The 19,410-nt window shown below is 35.5% G+C and overlaps 1 protein-coding gene and 1 long non-coding RNA gene across 3 annotated transcripts in view; one reads left to right on the forward strand and one right to left on the reverse strand.

The window, feature by feature from the left end:
• The window catches only part of LOC123552399 (BTB/POZ domain-containing protein 17-like), a 29,872-nt gene extending 10,472 nt beyond the window's left edge, over positions 1-19,400 (reverse strand). The window contains exon 1 of one of the 2 annotated variants that reach the window (XM_045342047.2): positions 19,245-19,400. In XM_045342047.2, coding sequence (XP_045197982.2) covers positions 19,245-19,281 — 37 coding nt within the window. In that variant the 5' untranslated portion in view covers positions 19,282-19,400. Of the gene's footprint in view, positions 1-13,863; positions 13,958-19,244 lie in introns of those variants that run through there. The other variant, XM_045342048.2, reaches the window with a different exon arrangement.
• LOC128556505 (uncharacterized) lies at positions 221-13,091 on the forward strand. The gene is made up of 2 exons (XR_008370722.1): positions 221-1,844; positions 11,668-13,091. It is a non-coding gene; the product is annotated as an uncharacterized LOC128556505 (long non-coding RNA).
• Positions 19,401-19,410: the final 10 nt, after the last annotated feature.

A 19,410-nucleotide genomic window follows, 5' to 3' on the forward strand; every position in this document is an offset into this window, starting at 1 on the left:
AATACAGCCTTTATCGCATACACAAGCTAAATGTTGACAGATGACGAACGACAGACGACAGACGACGGACGACGGACGCCGGACATTGAGCGATCAGAAAAACTCACCTGAGCATTGCTCAGGTGAGCTAAAAACAAAGTCCCATAACTCTGCAAATTTTTTTTTCTAAAAGAACCTAACATGCCCCATGCACAACTACTGTTGGTACTGATCACTTGTGTGAAGTTTCATTAAATTCTGTTAAGGGGATAAGGAGAGATGGTGCGCACAAGATTGCGTCTACGGACAGACGGCCAGACGGACAGACAACCTGAAACCAGTATACCCCCCCTTACAACTTTGTTGTCGGGGGGTACAATAATTTAAATTAACAAGAGGGCCAAAATGGCCCTAGGTCGCTCACCTGAGAAACACACCATAACAGTGTAAACATGTTTGACCTAGTGATTTAATGGAAAAAAATATTCTGACCAATTATCATTAAAATTGGAAAAAAGAGAGTATAAACAAGTATTGTGACCTAGTTTTTGACCCCAGATGACCCATATTCAAAATTGACCTTGATTTCATCACGGCTATCATTCTGACCAAATTTCATGAAGATCAATTGAAAAATACAGCCTCTATCGCATACACAAGGTTTTTCTTTGATTTGACCTAGTGACCTAGCTTTTGACCCCAGACAACCCATATTCGAACTTGACCTAGATTTCATCAAGGCAAATATTCTGACTAAATTTTTATGAAAATCCAGTGTAAAATGCAGCCCCTATTGCATACACAAGGTTTTTCTTTGATTTGACCTAGTGACCTAGATTTTGACCCCAGATGACCAATATTCGAACTCGGCCTACACTTATTAATATGAAATAAGGCAATGCCTCAAAGCGAGCTCAAAGAAATCGGATTTAGCTAAAAATATTATGCATCATTTATTTGTCACAAAGAAGCTATTCCCTACTCACAAGAATTCAGGAGAACCTATTCACTTGAAAAAGTCTACATTTAGTGTCACCATACCTGTAACAGTGAATATCATACGTTGCAAAAATTATGGGAAGCCGGTGTCACGGTGACGTCATTACCGCGTTCCCGTTTCTTTCTGCTTATTAATGACATTTTTTTCCATTTTCTGGCCGATGCTTCATCTTTTAAATGAAAATAAAAAATTTTTTCAAACAACTGGAAAGCATTCTTTCATTATTGTTGAGTGATGAATATTTTTTAGCAATTGAATCTGTATTCACTCCGGAAAGAAGTACTTCCTGTGAGCACCTATCCGTTAGGGTGCGCTTTTTAAGAACTTCCGACGAAACTTTTCAAATCCATCACCAAGTGTGGAAGTATACTTGCGTTACCGTAAAGCTCGATTCTCGAGCAGGCCCTTTGGGCCTGCTCTTCGAGCTCGCTATCAAGGCAATCATTCTGATCAAACTGTAATTACTATGAAGATCAACTAAAAAATACAGCCTCTATTGCATACACAAGCTAAATGTTGACAGACGAGAGACAAACAGACAGACGACAGACAGACGATGGAAGCCGGACATCCAGCGATCACAAAAACTCACCTGAGCATATTATGTCAAAATTAAATGCAAAATGGTCATTATCGCAACCCAATATTTTAAACCTGTATAAGATGAAAGACAATAAATACACAAAACCAACATCTTTGCTGTCATATTTTGAATAAAATTCTAGTTTTTTAATGAATTTCCAGTTAAACAAAGAAGGAAATCAAGCTCTGTATATTCTGCGATAAACAACAGTTGGTGCATGGACCGGTAAGACAGCATTATGACGTCAAACTGCCACATGACGTTTGATACATTACTCCTTGGGTAAATGAAGTCCAACATACTAATACTGATGATAAACCCGGACAGATGATAAAGCCGACCACCTTGGAAATATTCGATTGCAATCGGTTATTTATAAAATTGAACACACCATCTAATAGTTTCCACTTAAAACACCAACTGGTGTAAACAAAAACAAAACTGGTAAATATTCTGTATAAATAAATGACTTACATTTATTTGTATAGAAAATACTTATCCAAAATTACTGGGGAAGAGGGTGTTTTTTTGCGCATGCTCAGTGTCGAAACATGACGGCCTGACATTTGGTAACTGTTCATTACTTGATCAGGAATGACTGTTGCAGCTTTTTGGGGAAAGTTTCAATATAATAATACCAAGAAAATTTTGTAAATGACAAAGTGTTCGAATTTATCATCAGTCAACGTTCATACAGTGCCCATTTTACATACCCCTTTCAGGACCTCACTTCATGTGAGTTTGCTAACTAAATATAAATTTGAATTACGTAAAGTTTTCAGCAAAGTTTAAGCATTATTTTGATACCGACCATTGATTACAATTTGCAGAAATAAAAAAGTTACTGGTAAAAAACCTCATTTTCTGTTCAGGTTTATCATTGATCAGTACCAGTAATATTTATTAAAATATGTCAATGAGCATGTCAGAATGAAAACAATCAAGGCCTTCTTGTGATTTATCGTCTAATTTACCATGGTTCATCGTTCAGATGCTTCAGTATTTAACCACTCGGGCAAACGCCCTCGTGTTTCAATTCCTACGCATCCGAACTCTGAACCGTGGTAAATTTGACGATAAACCACTCGAAGGCCTTGATTATTTGTTAAATATATAGCATTTGTTTGCGATAAAATGTATCACTTGTGAAAATCACACTGGCAGTAATTTAGTAATGCTGTATTGCAGAAATAGCCATTTATTTCTTAAATGAGACCTCGGGTAGACCGAGGTCGACCAATTTTACCAGGTCTAGGGAAGTACCAGGTATACAATTGATATGTAAACTTATAGATCGAAGTCTGATAATCTGTAAATATATACCACTTTCCTAGACCTGTTTACATTCTGATATTTCACATTATCGCATAGTGCGGCAATTTTCCTTTGATCTTTGCAGCATGTTATACATAGTAACACACATTATTACTACAAAACTGTGCTGATATCTTACAAAACTGTTGCGATATATATCAACACGGAAATCATTATGGAGTTTCATAAGAAAAAAAGTGTTCCGATATATATCAGCACAGTAAAACTGTTCCGATATATATCGGAACACTTTTTCTCTATTGAGGTCCTATCAAGGGAGTATAATTTTTTCCTTTCAAAGAAAAGATGATTTTAGCTCCAATTTACAGTTCACAGAGAAAGAATTGTCACAAACACCTACATTTATAAAGTAAAAGAATAAATAAACTAGAATATTTCAAAAACTTGATAGTTATTGCCAAATTCAGAAATACATGAAATATATGAAATTCTGAGATTTCTCAAATGTTTCTTTTTCTTTGATTTTTTTTACAAACAAAACAACAAGTTCTACAATATGTCTGGCCAATGAAATGCAAAGATTTAAAACCAATGCAGAAATTTGTTGGGTACTTTTATCTTGGGAACATATTTTCTGTAACAGGTCAGATTTACGCTTAAAATATTTTCTTTAACTATTCTTGTTTCATTTGTTGTTGTCATTCATGGGCGCCGCCATATTGTCTTCTTCGCCGAATGTGTTTTACTACGGATCAATTCATTGGTTAATAATAATGTTTAAAGTATTTTCATTGGTTTATGTTAGATCCAATTATTAATTGTTTATACCTGTCATGTGACTATGCGCGGGAAATTTCATTTATATACCCGTGCATAGTATTTTGTTAGTTAGATAGGCTGTACCGGGCAACCGGTACGTCACCGAAGCCTAAGAGCTTCATTTGTTTAATTGAGATCATTCTCACATAATACTTGCTTATAGCAAAACTCTAAAACTGAAACATCAGATTAATTTCCCTTCTCTTCTTTAGATTAATAATTAAAATTCTACTTTTATTCTTTAAGTTTCTTTGTTTATTTAAATTTAAATAAATTCTGAATAAATATAGATTTATATAGCCTAGATTAATTCTATAAATAAAAGTGTAGCACTAAGTTGTTGACTCTTGTCTTCATTGTAGTTTAGAGAAATTCCCCAGAAATATATCGGTCATTATAGATCATAAATCAGTTCTACCACATACGATCACCCATCATTCTACATAAAGATATATTCCCAGCTGAGGTTCGAGCCAGTCTAACTAGAGCCTGGTACATTGGTGCCGTGACCAATTGACTAGTAATAAAACCGACCAAATAGCTGGTGTAGAATAATTACAAATTTGCTAGTAGAAATATAACGTAACTTTTTCATTTTTCGCCGATTTTATAAACTCTACATACAGGACAGAGTCATACAACTTTAAATTATCAAATAAAATTATATAAATAAGGAAAATCAGTGCTACAATGACTACTACTATAATAAATAAAACGTCTATCTGTTAAATTTGTATAAAATACATGTACGCTTAAATAAAGTGTATCAAGAAGATAAATTATAAATAGGTTGTGTATACAGTACATGTATAAAGTAGGGTAAAGTTATTGTGTATTAGTATGGCAGAACAAAGCACATCGTTTCATACCGACGGTATCGGTTATACAAATGTAGATAGTCATATGTATGCTAGTGCGTGCACGGGTTCTGTGTTTTTACCAAGGAGTGAAAGTTATCCACATACTTGTGTGTTTTCGCCTATAAGAAGACCTGAAGGTATCGTAACTTCTCATGTAAATTCTCCAAGAATTGGCTTTGATGAAACGTATTATGAATTACCTGCTAGATTACGGAATATAAATTATGCTGGTTCTTACATAGAAGAACCCATTGCAAGTGACACAACTAGGTTGTATCGAAGCAGAGAACATGGCGTTACTTTTGAATTAGGGCATCAACAAACACATAACAGCATTGAAAGTCGTCCTACCTCTCGACCTGTTAGTACTTATTTAAATAGTCAAACGTTGCTACATAGCAGTAAAGAACCAAAAGTCAGGTACTATGATAGGCAAAGAAGATTATTACAAACCTGTTGACTGTATGGGCAATATGTCTCCGCATCATAGGCCCACAATTTTGAATGAGAACCGTCAGTATATGAATACACAAGCCAGGAACCCGGTATTCGAACCTAACAGAACACAGTTTGATTCTCTCGGAACAAACAGATATACAGCACCGATAACTGTAGACACAATACAGACACCTTTATCCCATCCCATTGCACAAACAAACACGTTTGTACCTACAGGTGTACAGACAGGTAGCTCTATGAATAACCTGTATATACCCAATGATCGGAGTTATGGTGTTTATGCTCAGACAGATCCTTCTTCACACGATAGGATAGGAAATACAATGTACAATGTTGGTAATTTTCAGCCTACCAAACATACAATGTTTGATGACAGTATGCAAAATACAGTTTATCCGCAGTCAAACTATAATACTCCTCAGAAAACTAAGGAAATTAAGCCAGATAAGTTTGATGGTACCTCTAGTGAATGGCCAGATTATATTGTTCATTTTGAGCAGGTAGCTAGCTGGAATAATTGGGACGAAAGGCAAAAAGCGTGTATGTTGTCTATAAACCTTAGGGGTGAGGCACAAAGGCTTTTATCTACATTAAAGCCCGAACAAATGACAAACTACCTTGAAATTAAGAAAGTACTGACTCAAAGATTTTCCCCGCAGGAGAGAGAATTAGCTTTCAGGTGTGAATTTCGAACTAGAAAAAGACTAAAGGGTGAATCTGTTGCCGATTATGGATATGTATTACGTAAGCTAGGACAAAAAGCTTTTCCGTCTATGCCTAGTACTGCGCTAGAAACATGTATAATTGATCAGTACATCCACGGATTAGGCAATTTTGATTTACAAAAACATGTTCAGTTTTTACATCCTGACTCGTTAGATAAGGCAATAAGTGCAGCCGTTGAGTATTGTGCTTTACAGGGTTCAGTAGATAAGATTTCGAAGCCTGAAAACACTGAAGTCAGGGAGACAACTCCATCATCCTTGTTAGAAAAAGATCAAGTTGCGTCTCTTAGATCGAAAAATCTTAAAGCGGATTGCAGTTTAGATGATTTACAAAAGATGTTATCCTCTCTGCTTGATCAAACATTAGACAAAAAATTGACTGAAAAATTGTCGTATATACAGAGTAACGCTTATAAACGTAATCAAAGCCCAAAAAGGACCGATCCTGTGCAACCGTACGGCGCAAATGCACAGCAACAGAGTAAAGGGTTCGAACCAAGACAAGGCCCAAGTAGAAGGTCGGATATTGTGTGTGGTTATTGTAATAAGAAAGGCATGTAGAGTCACGTTGCTATAATAACCCAGCAGCAATTCAACCGCAATATAGTTATTATACCCCGCAGGGCCCCCAACCAAGACAAGGTTACGGACCAAAGTTCCAAGGACGTGAATTTTACTCACAAACACAGCCTCAATTGTACCAGGGAACTAATTGAGACTGGGTTTGCGGCCGAAAATTCAGTCAATATTGTTTCAAATAGGCCAGAAAATAAAAAGTCAGATTGTTCCAAGCAAAATTCGGAATCGCAGATTCCCGCAGGTTCTACAAATATGCTTGCGAATCAGTGTATACCTGAAATTATAATAACCCCTCCCGTAAACACACAGTGTGAGAGTAGCAGTACAAACGCACTCGTAAAAGATCAAAAGTCAGTAAATAATGACATATTACAGTCAAGGTCAAGGTCGGATTGTACTTATAGTGAGGGTTGTTCAACAAATATGAATGTTTCTATGATAGAGAAAAGTTTGCAAAATACAGAAATTTTGAGACAGAGAGGTGAAGCTGAGAATGAGGGTTTTTCAAAGGCTGAAAATAAAAGTTATATGACAAATGAGAATGAGGGCTGTTTAAAGAGCTCAAAAACTGAAAATAAAAACTGTATGACAGAAAAGCTTAATAGTATTGATAGTGTGGGTCGACCAATCAGTTCAAAAACTGATAGTGAAAGTTGCATGTTAGGAAACTTGAATGTTGTTGAGACAGAGGGTTGTTCATCAAGTAGTAAAAGCAAAAAGGGATGTTCACAAATGATTCAAAATGAGAACTTGACATCTAAAAGTAGTACCTTTACAATTACAAATGAAGATTATAAAGAGAGCCCTCAAACTTCTTCATGCTACTATGTCAAATGTTCCTTCGATCAAATTAAAGGAGGCATGCTTATTGACACAGGTAGTCCTGTATCAATTTTATCTAGTAAGGCATATGACAGAATGAAAAATAAACCAAACTTAGACCCAGTCAATGAAACATTGTCGTCTGCAAATGGTACTAGTTTACAAATAAAGGGTAAATGTAAACTTGTGTTTCATATTGAACATATTCCTGTAAGCCTAGATGTGTATGTCGCCAATGTGGAAGAAACGATAGGCATTTTAGGTCTTGATTTCTTTGAATGGTATGATGTTAGCTTGAAAATACCTAAACGCCTTTTAAAAACAAAACTCGGCAAAGTCAAACTTCACAGGTATCAGAGTTTATGTTGTGCTAGAATAGAAATCTCTGAATCTGTACTTGTTCCAGCTCAGTCTGAGATGTTTTATACCAGCTCATATAAATGGGAACTATACAAATAAGATAAATATGTTAGATCCCTCCAGAGATTTTATTAGCAAAGGAATCTATATTGCACATTCATTAGTAGACACATGTGATGAAAATCTTACTTTGTCAGTTATGAATGTCAATGACTCTCCATTCAGAATAAAAATCAACACAATTATGGGAAACATGAGTCCAGTCAATGAGATATTTCTTGGCAATGAGACATTGCCAGATCAAAGTACTGGAAGTACTTTACCTGAGCATTTAAGACCCTTGGTTGATTCATTACCCTCAACCATTGATTCAAAACAAAAAGTTGAGGTTGAAAAAATATTAACCCAATTTCAAGATGTGTTTGTCGGACCTGATGGCAAACTAGGTCAAACAGATATTGCAGAACATTTCATTTACACCGGAAATGCTAAGCCAGTTCAGTGTAAACCAAGAAGAATACCTTTACATTTACAGGGTGTTGTTGATGAAGAAATTGATAAAATGTTGGAGAAAAAAGTTATTGAGCCTTGTAATTCTCCTTGGTCTTCAGGTATCTGCTTAGTGAAAAAGAAAGATAACTCTGTCAGGTTTTGTGTGGATCTGAGAGCCTTGAATTCTGTGACAATCTTTGATGCATATCCCTTACCTAGGATTGATGAAACTCTAGATAGACTTGCAAACAACCATTTTTACCATTGTCTAGACTTAGCTTCGGGATATTGGCAATTGAAACTGAATGAGTTTGATGCACCAAAAACTAGTTTTAGAATTCCGTCACGTGGTCAATTTATGTTCAGAGTTGTCCCCTTCGGATTAAAAAACGCACCAGCTTCTTTTCAGCGGCTGATGGAGGCTGTCTTAGCTGGTCTTGGTTTTGATAAAGTACTAGTTTATTTGGATGATGTCTGTATTATGGGCAAATCTTTTTATGAAGCACTTGAAAACCTGAGACTAGTCTTACTAAGGTTCAGACAAGCAAACTTGAAGTTAAAACCTATTAAGTGTAAACTTTTTCAAACTAAGATAGTATTTCTAGGACATCAAGTATCAAGTCAAGGTATCACATCATTCTGACCCTTCAAAAATAACATGTATTAAAGAATGGCCAGTACCTGGAAATAAGCATGAAGTAAAATCATGGTTAGGAATTTGTGGTTATTACAGGAGAATGATCAAAAACTTCGCAGAGATTGCTTTACCTCTCACTAGGTTGACAAGAAAAAAGGCAAAATTTAAATGGGAAGATGCTAAGCAGTTAGCTTTTAATAAGTTAAAAGCATCCTTAATAAGCCCGCCAATTCTTGCTTTTCCGCATGAAAATGGAAATTTCATCTTAGATACAGACGCAAGCGCAGACACCATTTCTGGTATTGTTTCTCAAATACAAAATGGGCAAGAACGAGTTATTGCGTACGGTAGTAAGACATTAAATAATGCTCAACAGAATTACTGTGTCACAAAACGCGAGCTTTTAGCTGTAGTTCATTTTGTACAAGCTTACAAACATTACCTATTAGGAAAGAAATTTCTTATCAGGACTGATCACAAAAGCTTAATTCACTTACACAATTTCAAAGAACCAGAAGGCTTAATAGCTCGTTGGCTTAATGTGTTAGGAGCATATGAGTATGATATTGAGTACCGTGAAGGTTCAAAACATTTATATGCAGATAGTCTTACAAGGCAAATTAAACGACGCTGTAACATATATGGTTGTACGGAATGCACAAACTGTAAGCATAAAAATGATCAAAATGCAGATATGACTTCAAACAAGCCAGGTGATTTAAACTGAAATAAGCTCAAGAGTAAAATCTTTAGTACAGTCAAAAGATGAAAATAACATTCAGCAAGATCAATGCAATGTACACACACAGACTAAAACTTGTGAAGGTCAAGGTGACATGTACTATTTCAGCAGTCCTTGCTCATGCATAAATTCAGTCAGTGCAAATGTTACTTGTGATTTATCAAATCCTGAGGTTAATTGGTTAAACTGCTGGTCTCATCAAGAGCTGATAAATTTACAGAAAAGTGATGTAGCCATAAAAGAAATTATCAGACTTAAACAAGAACAATCTGAAAAACCTGAAAAATCAAAATTGTCTATCATAGATTGTGATACAATTAATTATGGCAAAACTGGGAAGTGCTTGAAGTTCATAAAAACCTTCTTTACTTCAAAAGTACAGACTGTAGTGGTCAGGGTTCTCTCAAACTGGTAGCCCCTGATAAGATTAGAAAGCACATTTTTGAGCATTACATTGTCAAAGGTATGCAGGTCACTTAGGGAGAGACCGTACAATTGAAGCTGTTAAGCGCCGTTTCTTTTGGCCTGGTATGAATCAAGATATTGCAATGTGGGTTCGTCAGTGTGAAATGTGTGCACGTTGTAAACCTGGTCCTGGTAAAGGTAAATCAGCACTTAAGCAGATTCGAGCCTACAGACCTATGGAAATTTGTGCTGTAGATATTTTAGGTCCCTTACCCTTAACAAAGAACAACAATGAATACATAATTGTCTGTGGTTGTTACTTTACTAAGTGGAAGATGGCTTTTGCATTACCTGATCAAACTGCATATACAGTAGCTGACACACTTATCACCAACGTTTTTTCCTTCAGTATGGTTTTTCCTGCACAATTACATACTGACCAAGGAGAAATTTTGAATCCCGTTTATTTTCTGCAATGTGTGATATCTTGCAAATTGAAAAAACACATACCTGTCCCTATAACGCACAATCAGATGGAATGAAAGAGCGCTGTAATAAAACACTCATACAAATGTTAACCAGCTTTGTTTCGTCTGAAATAAATTTCAGAGACTGGGATGACCACCTCCCCTATGTTATGGCAGCTTATAGGGCCACTGAACATTCCAGTACAGGATGTACACCAAATTTACTCATGCTAGGTAGAAACATAGAGTACCCCATTGATTTAATGGTTGGTCCCCCTCCTGGTCAGTATGACACTGAATGTCCCATTGAATACATTGAGTGGGTCAAGTCTACAATGCGCGATGCTTTCTTGTTCGCAAATGATCATTTAGGCATATCTGCCACTAGACAGAAACGATACTATGATAGAGGCTTAAAACCAAGAGAATTTTGTACTGGTGATTGGGTTTGGAGATGGTATCCTCCAACCGCAAATCAAAAATTATGTTTGGGGTGGACGGGTCCATACCTAATTATTGAAAAACTTACATACTTAACATACAGGATACAAAAATCCAAGGACTCAAAGCAAATAGTAGTCCATGTTGATCACCTTAAGCCTTATGAGGGTATTCCCAGACCTGAGAATTGGTTAGAAGATAACCTTACCATTGATCCTGATGAAGTGAATAATGATGTCACAATTGTAGATGATGTCATATATGATGTCACGAATTCTGACATTTCTCAAAATGAGACAGATACATGTCAATCTAAGAGTAGTGATTACACAGTGCCATTTGTTCCAAGATCAAGAAGGGAACGTAGCGTCAAACCAAGACAAATGTATAGTCCTGACTAAAATTATCTATAAAAGATAATTTAAAACAAGTTGTATTCAATACAGCACAGATGTTTTTAATCTATTGCTTAAAATACAGTTATTTTAAAAGTAAACATATCAGCACAATTTTGTGTAAAAATGTAATGTTATTTGTAAATTCATGAAATTGCATTATATGTAAATGTAATAAGTCATGAAACTTGTAAATTTATAATTGTATACCAGTCATGGAACTTGTTTTATGTTTAATGATGCTGATTATTATGTTGTATTACTTTATACTTGTGTGTAAAAAAAAAAAAAAAAAAAAAAAAAATCAACATACAATAGTATGTCGAGTTAAAACTCAAAGGGAGATAAATTCTGCAACTATAAATACAAGTTTAAAAGAGTTGTCTTTCTTGAAAAATTATTTATCTATAAAATGTATATAAATTATGTAAAAAATATAATAATAATAATAAAAGATGATGTATAAATATAATCATTAATGTAAAATAAAAATCAATAAATAAGGTATAAATTAGTATGAAAATGCTTTAAAAAGTTTGAAAATAAGGAAATTAAACAGTATGTATTTTGTTTATTCATTCTAATTATATTTCTGTTTGAAATTAAATCTTTCCTTGCCAATTTCAGTTATCATGGCTCAACAAATGTTAGAGGCAGCTGACAGACCTTTATGGCCGGAACAAGGGATGGAATGCCCTGTACCCCACTGCTCAGCAGGGAAATTTTTCAGTCGTTATGACAGATTCAGTGAACATTGGCAAGGGTACATCTGCCAGTAGTAAACATTTTCAAATGTATGAAATGTTCCACTGTAGTCTTCAGGGGTAATGAGGCTCGGCAGCACAGTAAACGCAACGGGTCACAACACTTGTGCGAGGCGTCTAGGATTGCAAATCCGAAATATATTAGCCCGGCAGGAGTCAGTAAGCCACGCTTCCCCTCACATCAAGAAAGGAGGGATATGGAGGAAGAAAGGCAGGTCAAAAATGAGAGAGAAAAACAACACAGGAAGGAGGAAGATAGGGAGGCTAGGAGAAATGTTCAACGCGTAGAACTGTATGGCCTAAATGCAATGTCACCTACTGAATTAGATTATTATGACGAAATTAGCCACTGGTAGTGTCAAGTGTTATTATTTTTCATTTACTTATAGTGCTACAGTTAAATGTTTTTTTGGAACACACTATTTTGTCAATTATTTTTGGATTTATTTCCATATTGAAATTTCTATCTTTTTATTATAGAACTATAAATAAATTGTTACTTAAAGAATCTATAGTTATTACTTACTACTTTATAATTTAAGAGTTAAATGTTATGTCAGTAGGTTTTAAAGTACTTTATAATTTAATTTTAGCATTATTTGTTCTTTGCATTTTTGGTTTTGATTATGATTAAGTAACTCTTTTAACTTAAGTCAAGACTTAAGTCATCATTAAATATATATCTACTTTCATTCCTTATTCACATAGATTTTTCATTACATATTAAAATATTTTGCAATATTTTAATTTATTTAAGGAGAAAGGAATGTAACAGGTCAGATTTACGCTTAAAATATTTTCTTTAACTATTCTTGTTTCATTTGTTGTTGTCATTCATGGGCGCCGCCATATTGTCTTCTTCGCCGAATGTGTTTTACTACGGATCAATTCATTGGTTAATAATAATGTTTAAAGTATTTTCATTGGTTTATGTTAGATCCAATTATTAATTGTTTATACCTGTCATGTGACTATGCGCGGGAAATTTCATTTATATACCCGTGCATAGTATTTTGTTAGTTAGATAGGCTGTACCGGGCAACCGGTACGTCACCGAAGCCTAAGAGCTTCATTTGTTTAATTGAGATCATTCTCACATAATACTTGCTTATAGCAAAACTCTAAAACTGAAACATCAGATTAATTTCCCTTCTCTTCTTTAGATTAATAATTAAAATTCTACTTTTATTCTTTAAGTTTCTTTGTTTATTTAAATTTAAATAAATTCTGAATAAATATAGATTTATATAGCCTAGATTAATTCTATAAATAAAAGTGTAGCACTAAGTTGTTGACTCTTGTCTTCATTGTAGTTTAGAGAAATTCCCCAGAAATATATCGGTCATTATAGATCATAAATCAGTTCTACCACATACGATCACCCATCATTCTACATAAAGATATATTCCCAGCTGAGGTTCGAGCCAGTCTAACTAGAGCCTGGTACATTTCTAAAACAGAAGTTTTAGTGTTTCAGTCAGCAAGGCGCAGAAAGGGAATCAAAATAGTAAAAATAATAATAAACAAATTTAAATGAAAATAATATATAAATTTTAATGATAAACTATGCGATAAAACAGTTATAATATGTAGTGCTCGTGTGTTACCAGGCTATATCAGAGCTAGGGGTACATCTCGTTATTTTTCTCTTCACATATCTGTCTCGGCCTACCGGCCTCGACGATATGTGCAGAGAAAAATACCCTCGATGTACCCCTAGCTCTGATATAGCCTGGTAACACACTCTCACACATACTATAACTATTACTTCTTGACTAAAGTAAACCCTAGGAGAGAAAATACCAAGGTCCCTACTGGGGCTCAAACCCCGGACCTCGTAATCCGTAGGCAGACACTAACCACCTCGCTAAAGAGTTATAACCCAACAGAAGTGGCCTATAAACCTGCTATCACTATAAAACTATAGTTGGGGTGGTGCCTTTGGTCTCATTATTTAGCTTAAAGAAGTTTAACACAAGATAATATTCTAGAAACTCAGAAAATGTCAACATTAACAGCAAAAAGAAAAACAATTATATGATCTGCTGTGATTACTTACAAAAATATAAAAACATGAAAGCATTTTTCTTTTTCTTATCTGACTAAGGGAGACCACTCTCAAACATACCTGGCATAATTAATATTAAAGGGGCAATGATGCAAATCCAGTGGTACGGTACCAAAATGTATCCATGCACATTGTAAAGACACACTACCGAAAATACAAAATACAAATTATAATGTATCCTTCTTCTTCTTCTTCTTTAGTAATGGCAAACAGTCCTCCTGGACTATAATGGCCATGTGTGGGGGTTAGTAAAGTAAAAGAATTGTCAAGCCTCCAGAGCTACTCAATCCACCCTGTTGGACATTGACAATGTGATAAAAAATATGTGCATTAAAGAAAAAAAAACCCTACTTTAGCCCTAATAGCCTATACATTGCATAATCACTATGTACACGGTGAAGAAATAGAGTGTTAGTACTGTTAAAAGATAAAAGCATATGTACTGTCTAGGGGATATGGGGCAAACTAGTCAATCCTGACTTAAACGCAGAGTTTGAGTCAGCATTGACCAAGTAGAAAATCTATACCGGCAGTAAATTCCATACAACTATTGTCCTTGGAAAAAAAGAGTATTTGAGATAATCTGTTGAAGTGTGCTGAATGTGGTAAGCCAGATGATGGTGGTGTCTGGATGGTCTTGTAATTGGGGTCATGTATTGCAGCGGTGAGATAGCAACAAGTCCATAGTGGATTTTGTAAAAGAGACTGAGGCGTGCAATCTGTCTTCTGCGCTCTAATGATTCCCATTGAAGTTGGTTTAGTGTTTGCATTACTGTACCCGGTGTTTTGGAGTAGTTATTAGTGACAAAACGGGCAGCTCTTCTCCGAACATTTTCAAGTTTTTGTTTATCACTTACGGTACATGATATGGATCCCAAACTGATGAGCAGTACTCGAAAGAAGGTCTTACTATCGATTTTTTGCTGCCTCTTTTGTTTCTGGTTTAGATGAATGTAAATTACGTTTTATGAAACCAAGACTTTGACTAGCTTTGTTTGTTATTTTATTGATATGTGGTGCCAGGAAAGAGTGTCAGTATATGCCTCAGATGTTAGTACAGTCCATGTACAGTACAGTACAGAAGCCTGTTCAGTCAAATCTTATAATTTGAGTGACTTTATTTCATTTCACACTCGGTTCCTTTTTTTTTTTGCAGATAAAAATACAACAAAAAAATCCCAATGTTCGGGTACATTTTACTTTTATTTTGGTTTGGGCACGTACTGTACTGTATACAGTACTGCCCAACAATCAATTCTGATTATAACTCGGAGGCGCTTGTCTGGGACAGACGGTTAAAGGGAAAGGCAGCGTTGTTCTTATGTGAATTATGTCAGCTGGGGCTTCTTAAATCATAAAGAAGTGAAAGAATTTTTAAAATCGGAGTAAAAATGAGAAAGTTATAAGCATTTAAATATTTGGTCAAACTGGTGGCCATTTTGTTTCCATGGCAACAAAAAACAAAATGGCGGATTTATTAAATTTTTAGATACATATTTGAACTGATTTACTTATTTCTGTAAAATAATTACTCTAATTTTTCCAGCTAAAATGAAAGAAATTATCATGTTTTTCATTTTTTTTTTTTGCTATAAGGGAGCCAATTTTCAGCACTTTATCACGAATTGAAATTACCTGGGCTTTAGTACAGCATGTCAGCTTTTAATCTGTTAAAAAGTATTTGAGCTCTGGATAAACACAAATTCAACAGGGGTCCGTAACGAACCAAGGGTACATTGATAATTTCTGAACATCATCAAATCGCTCAAATTGTCATTTTTGATGTTGTCTGAGAGTGTCAGTACATGCCTCAGATGTAAGACATAACCGTATTTGAGAGCTGCAAACCTAGACAATTCAGAAATATTTTCAAAATAGGTTTCGTGTAATAAATGTTCTTTCTACGGAAGCGTGAAAGGACCATCAGACGCTAATACGTTTTAGTACGTTAAGGCTGCGGAAAAGAATTAACTTATTGTCAGGCTTTCCTTACCCTTCAAAAGATGAGCAAGCTCATCAGGTGCAAAGTTAAAAAGAACTGCAATTACTAAGATTAAAAACATAGATATAGATTAGAAGGTTACATTCGCCAGCCTCTCAGTGCATAGAACTGTATGTATAGGGGAAGACCATTCCAGGAACGAATTGTTCTTGGAAGAAAGAAGTTAGAATGGTATTACGTATGAGATTGTGGGACCAAGAAATTCAGGTTTCTTGTAGGTGTGACTAAGGTGTACGTTATGGTCAACTGCAATAAAACTGTACTTTAATTTAAAAACATAATAAAAGAATAAATATATAGATAAAATACATGTATATAATTTTAAAAATATATCATTTCAACTGAAAATGTCCAGAGGCGTGCTACAAAACATGTGAACGGAATGAAGGACTTAACATACGGAGAGAGACTCAGGAAATTAGGTCCAGCCACTTCGTATTATTCACGTGAACGAGCCGATGTCATACAGCTTTTTAAGATAATGCATGGATATGTTAAAGCCTACATTCCAAACATTAAATTTTCAACATCTACGCCTACAAGAGCAGAGGACACTGTTACAAGTTATCAAAAAATCACGTAAATAGTCTAGTGAGTCAACATAGGTCAACATAGGTTCTCTTACAGAGTCATCAATCACTGGAACAATATGTCTCAACAAACATTCTAATATGCTTGTCTCTGTTAAAACACACTTACGCTAGAATAACGTCACGTTAACGTGCGGTGACGTCAAAGTTTTTGTTGCGACGAAAACAAGAGCACTACTATATTTTATCTACTGTTTTAGATTAAACATGCATATTAGAATTGAAATGATTTATAGCAAAATCGTGTTTTAACACTATTTATACACTCGCCCTCGTGAAATTATTACGCCCGACGTATAACCGCCCATCGTAAATGCCTTTAAGAGTGCGCTTAACACTGATTGGACTTGAAGACAAACAGCTAAAATATATATTGTATTTTACACTTCTTTGGGAAAGATAGAGATTATACGTTTACTCTTCAGTAGACTATAACAAAATATTATCATCCTTAATGTGTGCGTATGTGTAATATAACTTTCTACTGTGGAAATCAGATTAAAATTGGACCAACACGAGTTTCATCTCAAAGACGGCTATCAACATCAAGGTACCGGTAAATCATAATAAGGGATTTTTTATGTGGCGTTGTTCAAGGAATTGCCAGCATTTGGTTACACTGCTTGTTTGACCACAGTTGTTACATACGTATCGAGCTGCAGATTGTTGTACTCGTTCAATTTTGTATTTTCGACTTACTTTGGGTTGTGAGTTATTTTACAAATTCTAACACATAGTAAATATACATCTCTTATATAATGTGTGTAACTCCAAACATGCGTAACTATAATTCATAATTAACAGGCGTATGTCTCAATTAAAAAATAGTCAAACCTTGGAGTGTTATCACGGTGTAGAGTTTAAATTCGTAGAAATAGGACGCTCAAGTTGTTAAATAGCTATAATTAAGCATTTGAACGATGAACCGTGGTAAATATAAGACAATAAACCACAAGAATATCTTGATTATTTTCATTCTGATAGTAAGATTTTACTTATGTGCCACGACCTTCCAATTAAATCAAAGTTGATTGTTGGACGTTGAAGTAGAAGTAAGTCAAGTCATTGATCTTCCAGTATTAGTTCAACATTAAGTCTATACACATTAACCACTGACGATGCAGGATGGCGCATTAAACAATAATTATTCAGCCTTAATTAGATATGGTGGACGCACTGGACGAGAGGGCTAAGACGTTTTCTACGAAGGTGAAGGTCTTTGGATTTATTCCTGGCTATTCCCATAGCGGTGTTCTTGGGCAAGGTACTTTTTCACGATTGCCTCAGTCGACCTCACTGTAAATGGGTACAAGCAAATTGCTGGAGGTAAGGTATAATTGATTTTAACTCTATCTATCTATTTATAATAAATATGCATCACTCCTCTTTACGAGTATTACGTGCAGCTGCGCGCCTGTACAAGAAATTCAAAAGTAGAATGGACAGGAGAATAAAAGTAATACACGATGTGTAGTGCAAGCATAAATACAGTTGATAGTGTTAAAAACAAAAAGGATTTACAGATAAAGCAGCTTAAAAACCCGTTTATCATGTTAAGTATTGTGTGCAAGTTTGGTCACACCCTGCTTAAACTATTTCAGGGTTGGGGCTTGCACAAGCTGTACTGGAAGGGAATTCCAAAGCACTATGGTGGCTGGAAAAAAAGAAAACTTATAGTAATTACAGGAAGTGAGGATCTGGGTATAGGAGTGGGGATGCATATGTCTTGTTAGACGGGATATGGGGGGTTGACATAGGGAGGAAGTGGTACAGCAACCAAACTATTCACTATTTTGTAGAACATAAGGAGGCATGAATCAGATCTCCTATTTTCAAGGGTACGCCATCTCAGCTGACTTAGCATGTTTGTGACACTGCTGTAAGGGAAGTAGTCATGATTAACCATCGCGCTGCCCTCCGCTGAATCATTTCGATCTGGTGGATGTTATGCTGGGTATAAGGGCTCCAGACGCAGCTAGCATATTCCATCTGTGGTCTGACTAGAGCTTTATAAGCTACTTCCCGAACTTTTGGGTTTTTGCATGGGGTATTTCGCTTAATGAAGTCAAGTGTTCGGCTAGCTTTGGACGTGACTAAATTGATGTGTTTAGTCCAGTTAAGATCTGAGAATATAGTGATCCCAGGATACTTTGCATCAGGACTGTTTCCAAGACTTGGCCATGGAGTGTATACTTTGATTTGAAGTTTTTTTACCTTGTTATGTTCACAACTGTGCATTTTGAGGGGTTAAACTCCATGTCCCACTTACTTTCCCATAATTGTAACCTATTCAAGTCTTGCTGGGGGATGTTTTCTTGGGCAGGACTATTTACAATTAAATAGACAGCAGTGTCATCGGCGAATAAACGGACCTGTGAAATCAGATTTTCAGGCAGGTCAATCATTTATGTAGAGTAAGAATAGAAGGGGGCATAGGACGGTGCCCTGTGGGACTCCGGACGTTACTGGAACTTCATCTGATGCTTCACCATTCACAAGGTCGGATTGGCGCTTGCCAATCAAGAAAGACTTGACCCATTGTAACGTGGTGCCCTGAACACCATGTTGATTCTTAAAATAGGGCGACTCAAAAGCTCTACAGAACCACACTTAAATCAACGTTGAAAACAGACTGAGGCAACAGAGTTGTTTAAACTTTCAAATCAAATACAAATTCAACAAAAATTCAACATTGAATATATCAACCTTGCTGAACGTGCCTGTTGGATTACTGTTTAGCCATAAATGATAGATATATAATAATTTATGTAAATTTTTACCTCTCAATTGTTGTCTTTTACCAAATATGTATTCCATGTAATTCTTCTTATGCTTTCATGATTTTTCTTTTTTACTTTTCTAATTGCTTATCTGCTGTATTTGACGTCGTTGCTATAAAATATCAGTGACGTTTTTTCATGGCGTCACGATATTACGTAGTTCCCC

The sequence above is a fragment of the Mercenaria mercenaria genome, chromosome 4 (genome assembly GCF_021730395.1).
Source record: "Mercenaria mercenaria strain notata chromosome 4, MADL_Memer_1, whole genome shotgun sequence".
NCBI classification, from domain to species: Eukaryota; Metazoa; Mollusca; class Bivalvia; order Venerida; family Veneridae; genus Mercenaria; species Mercenaria mercenaria.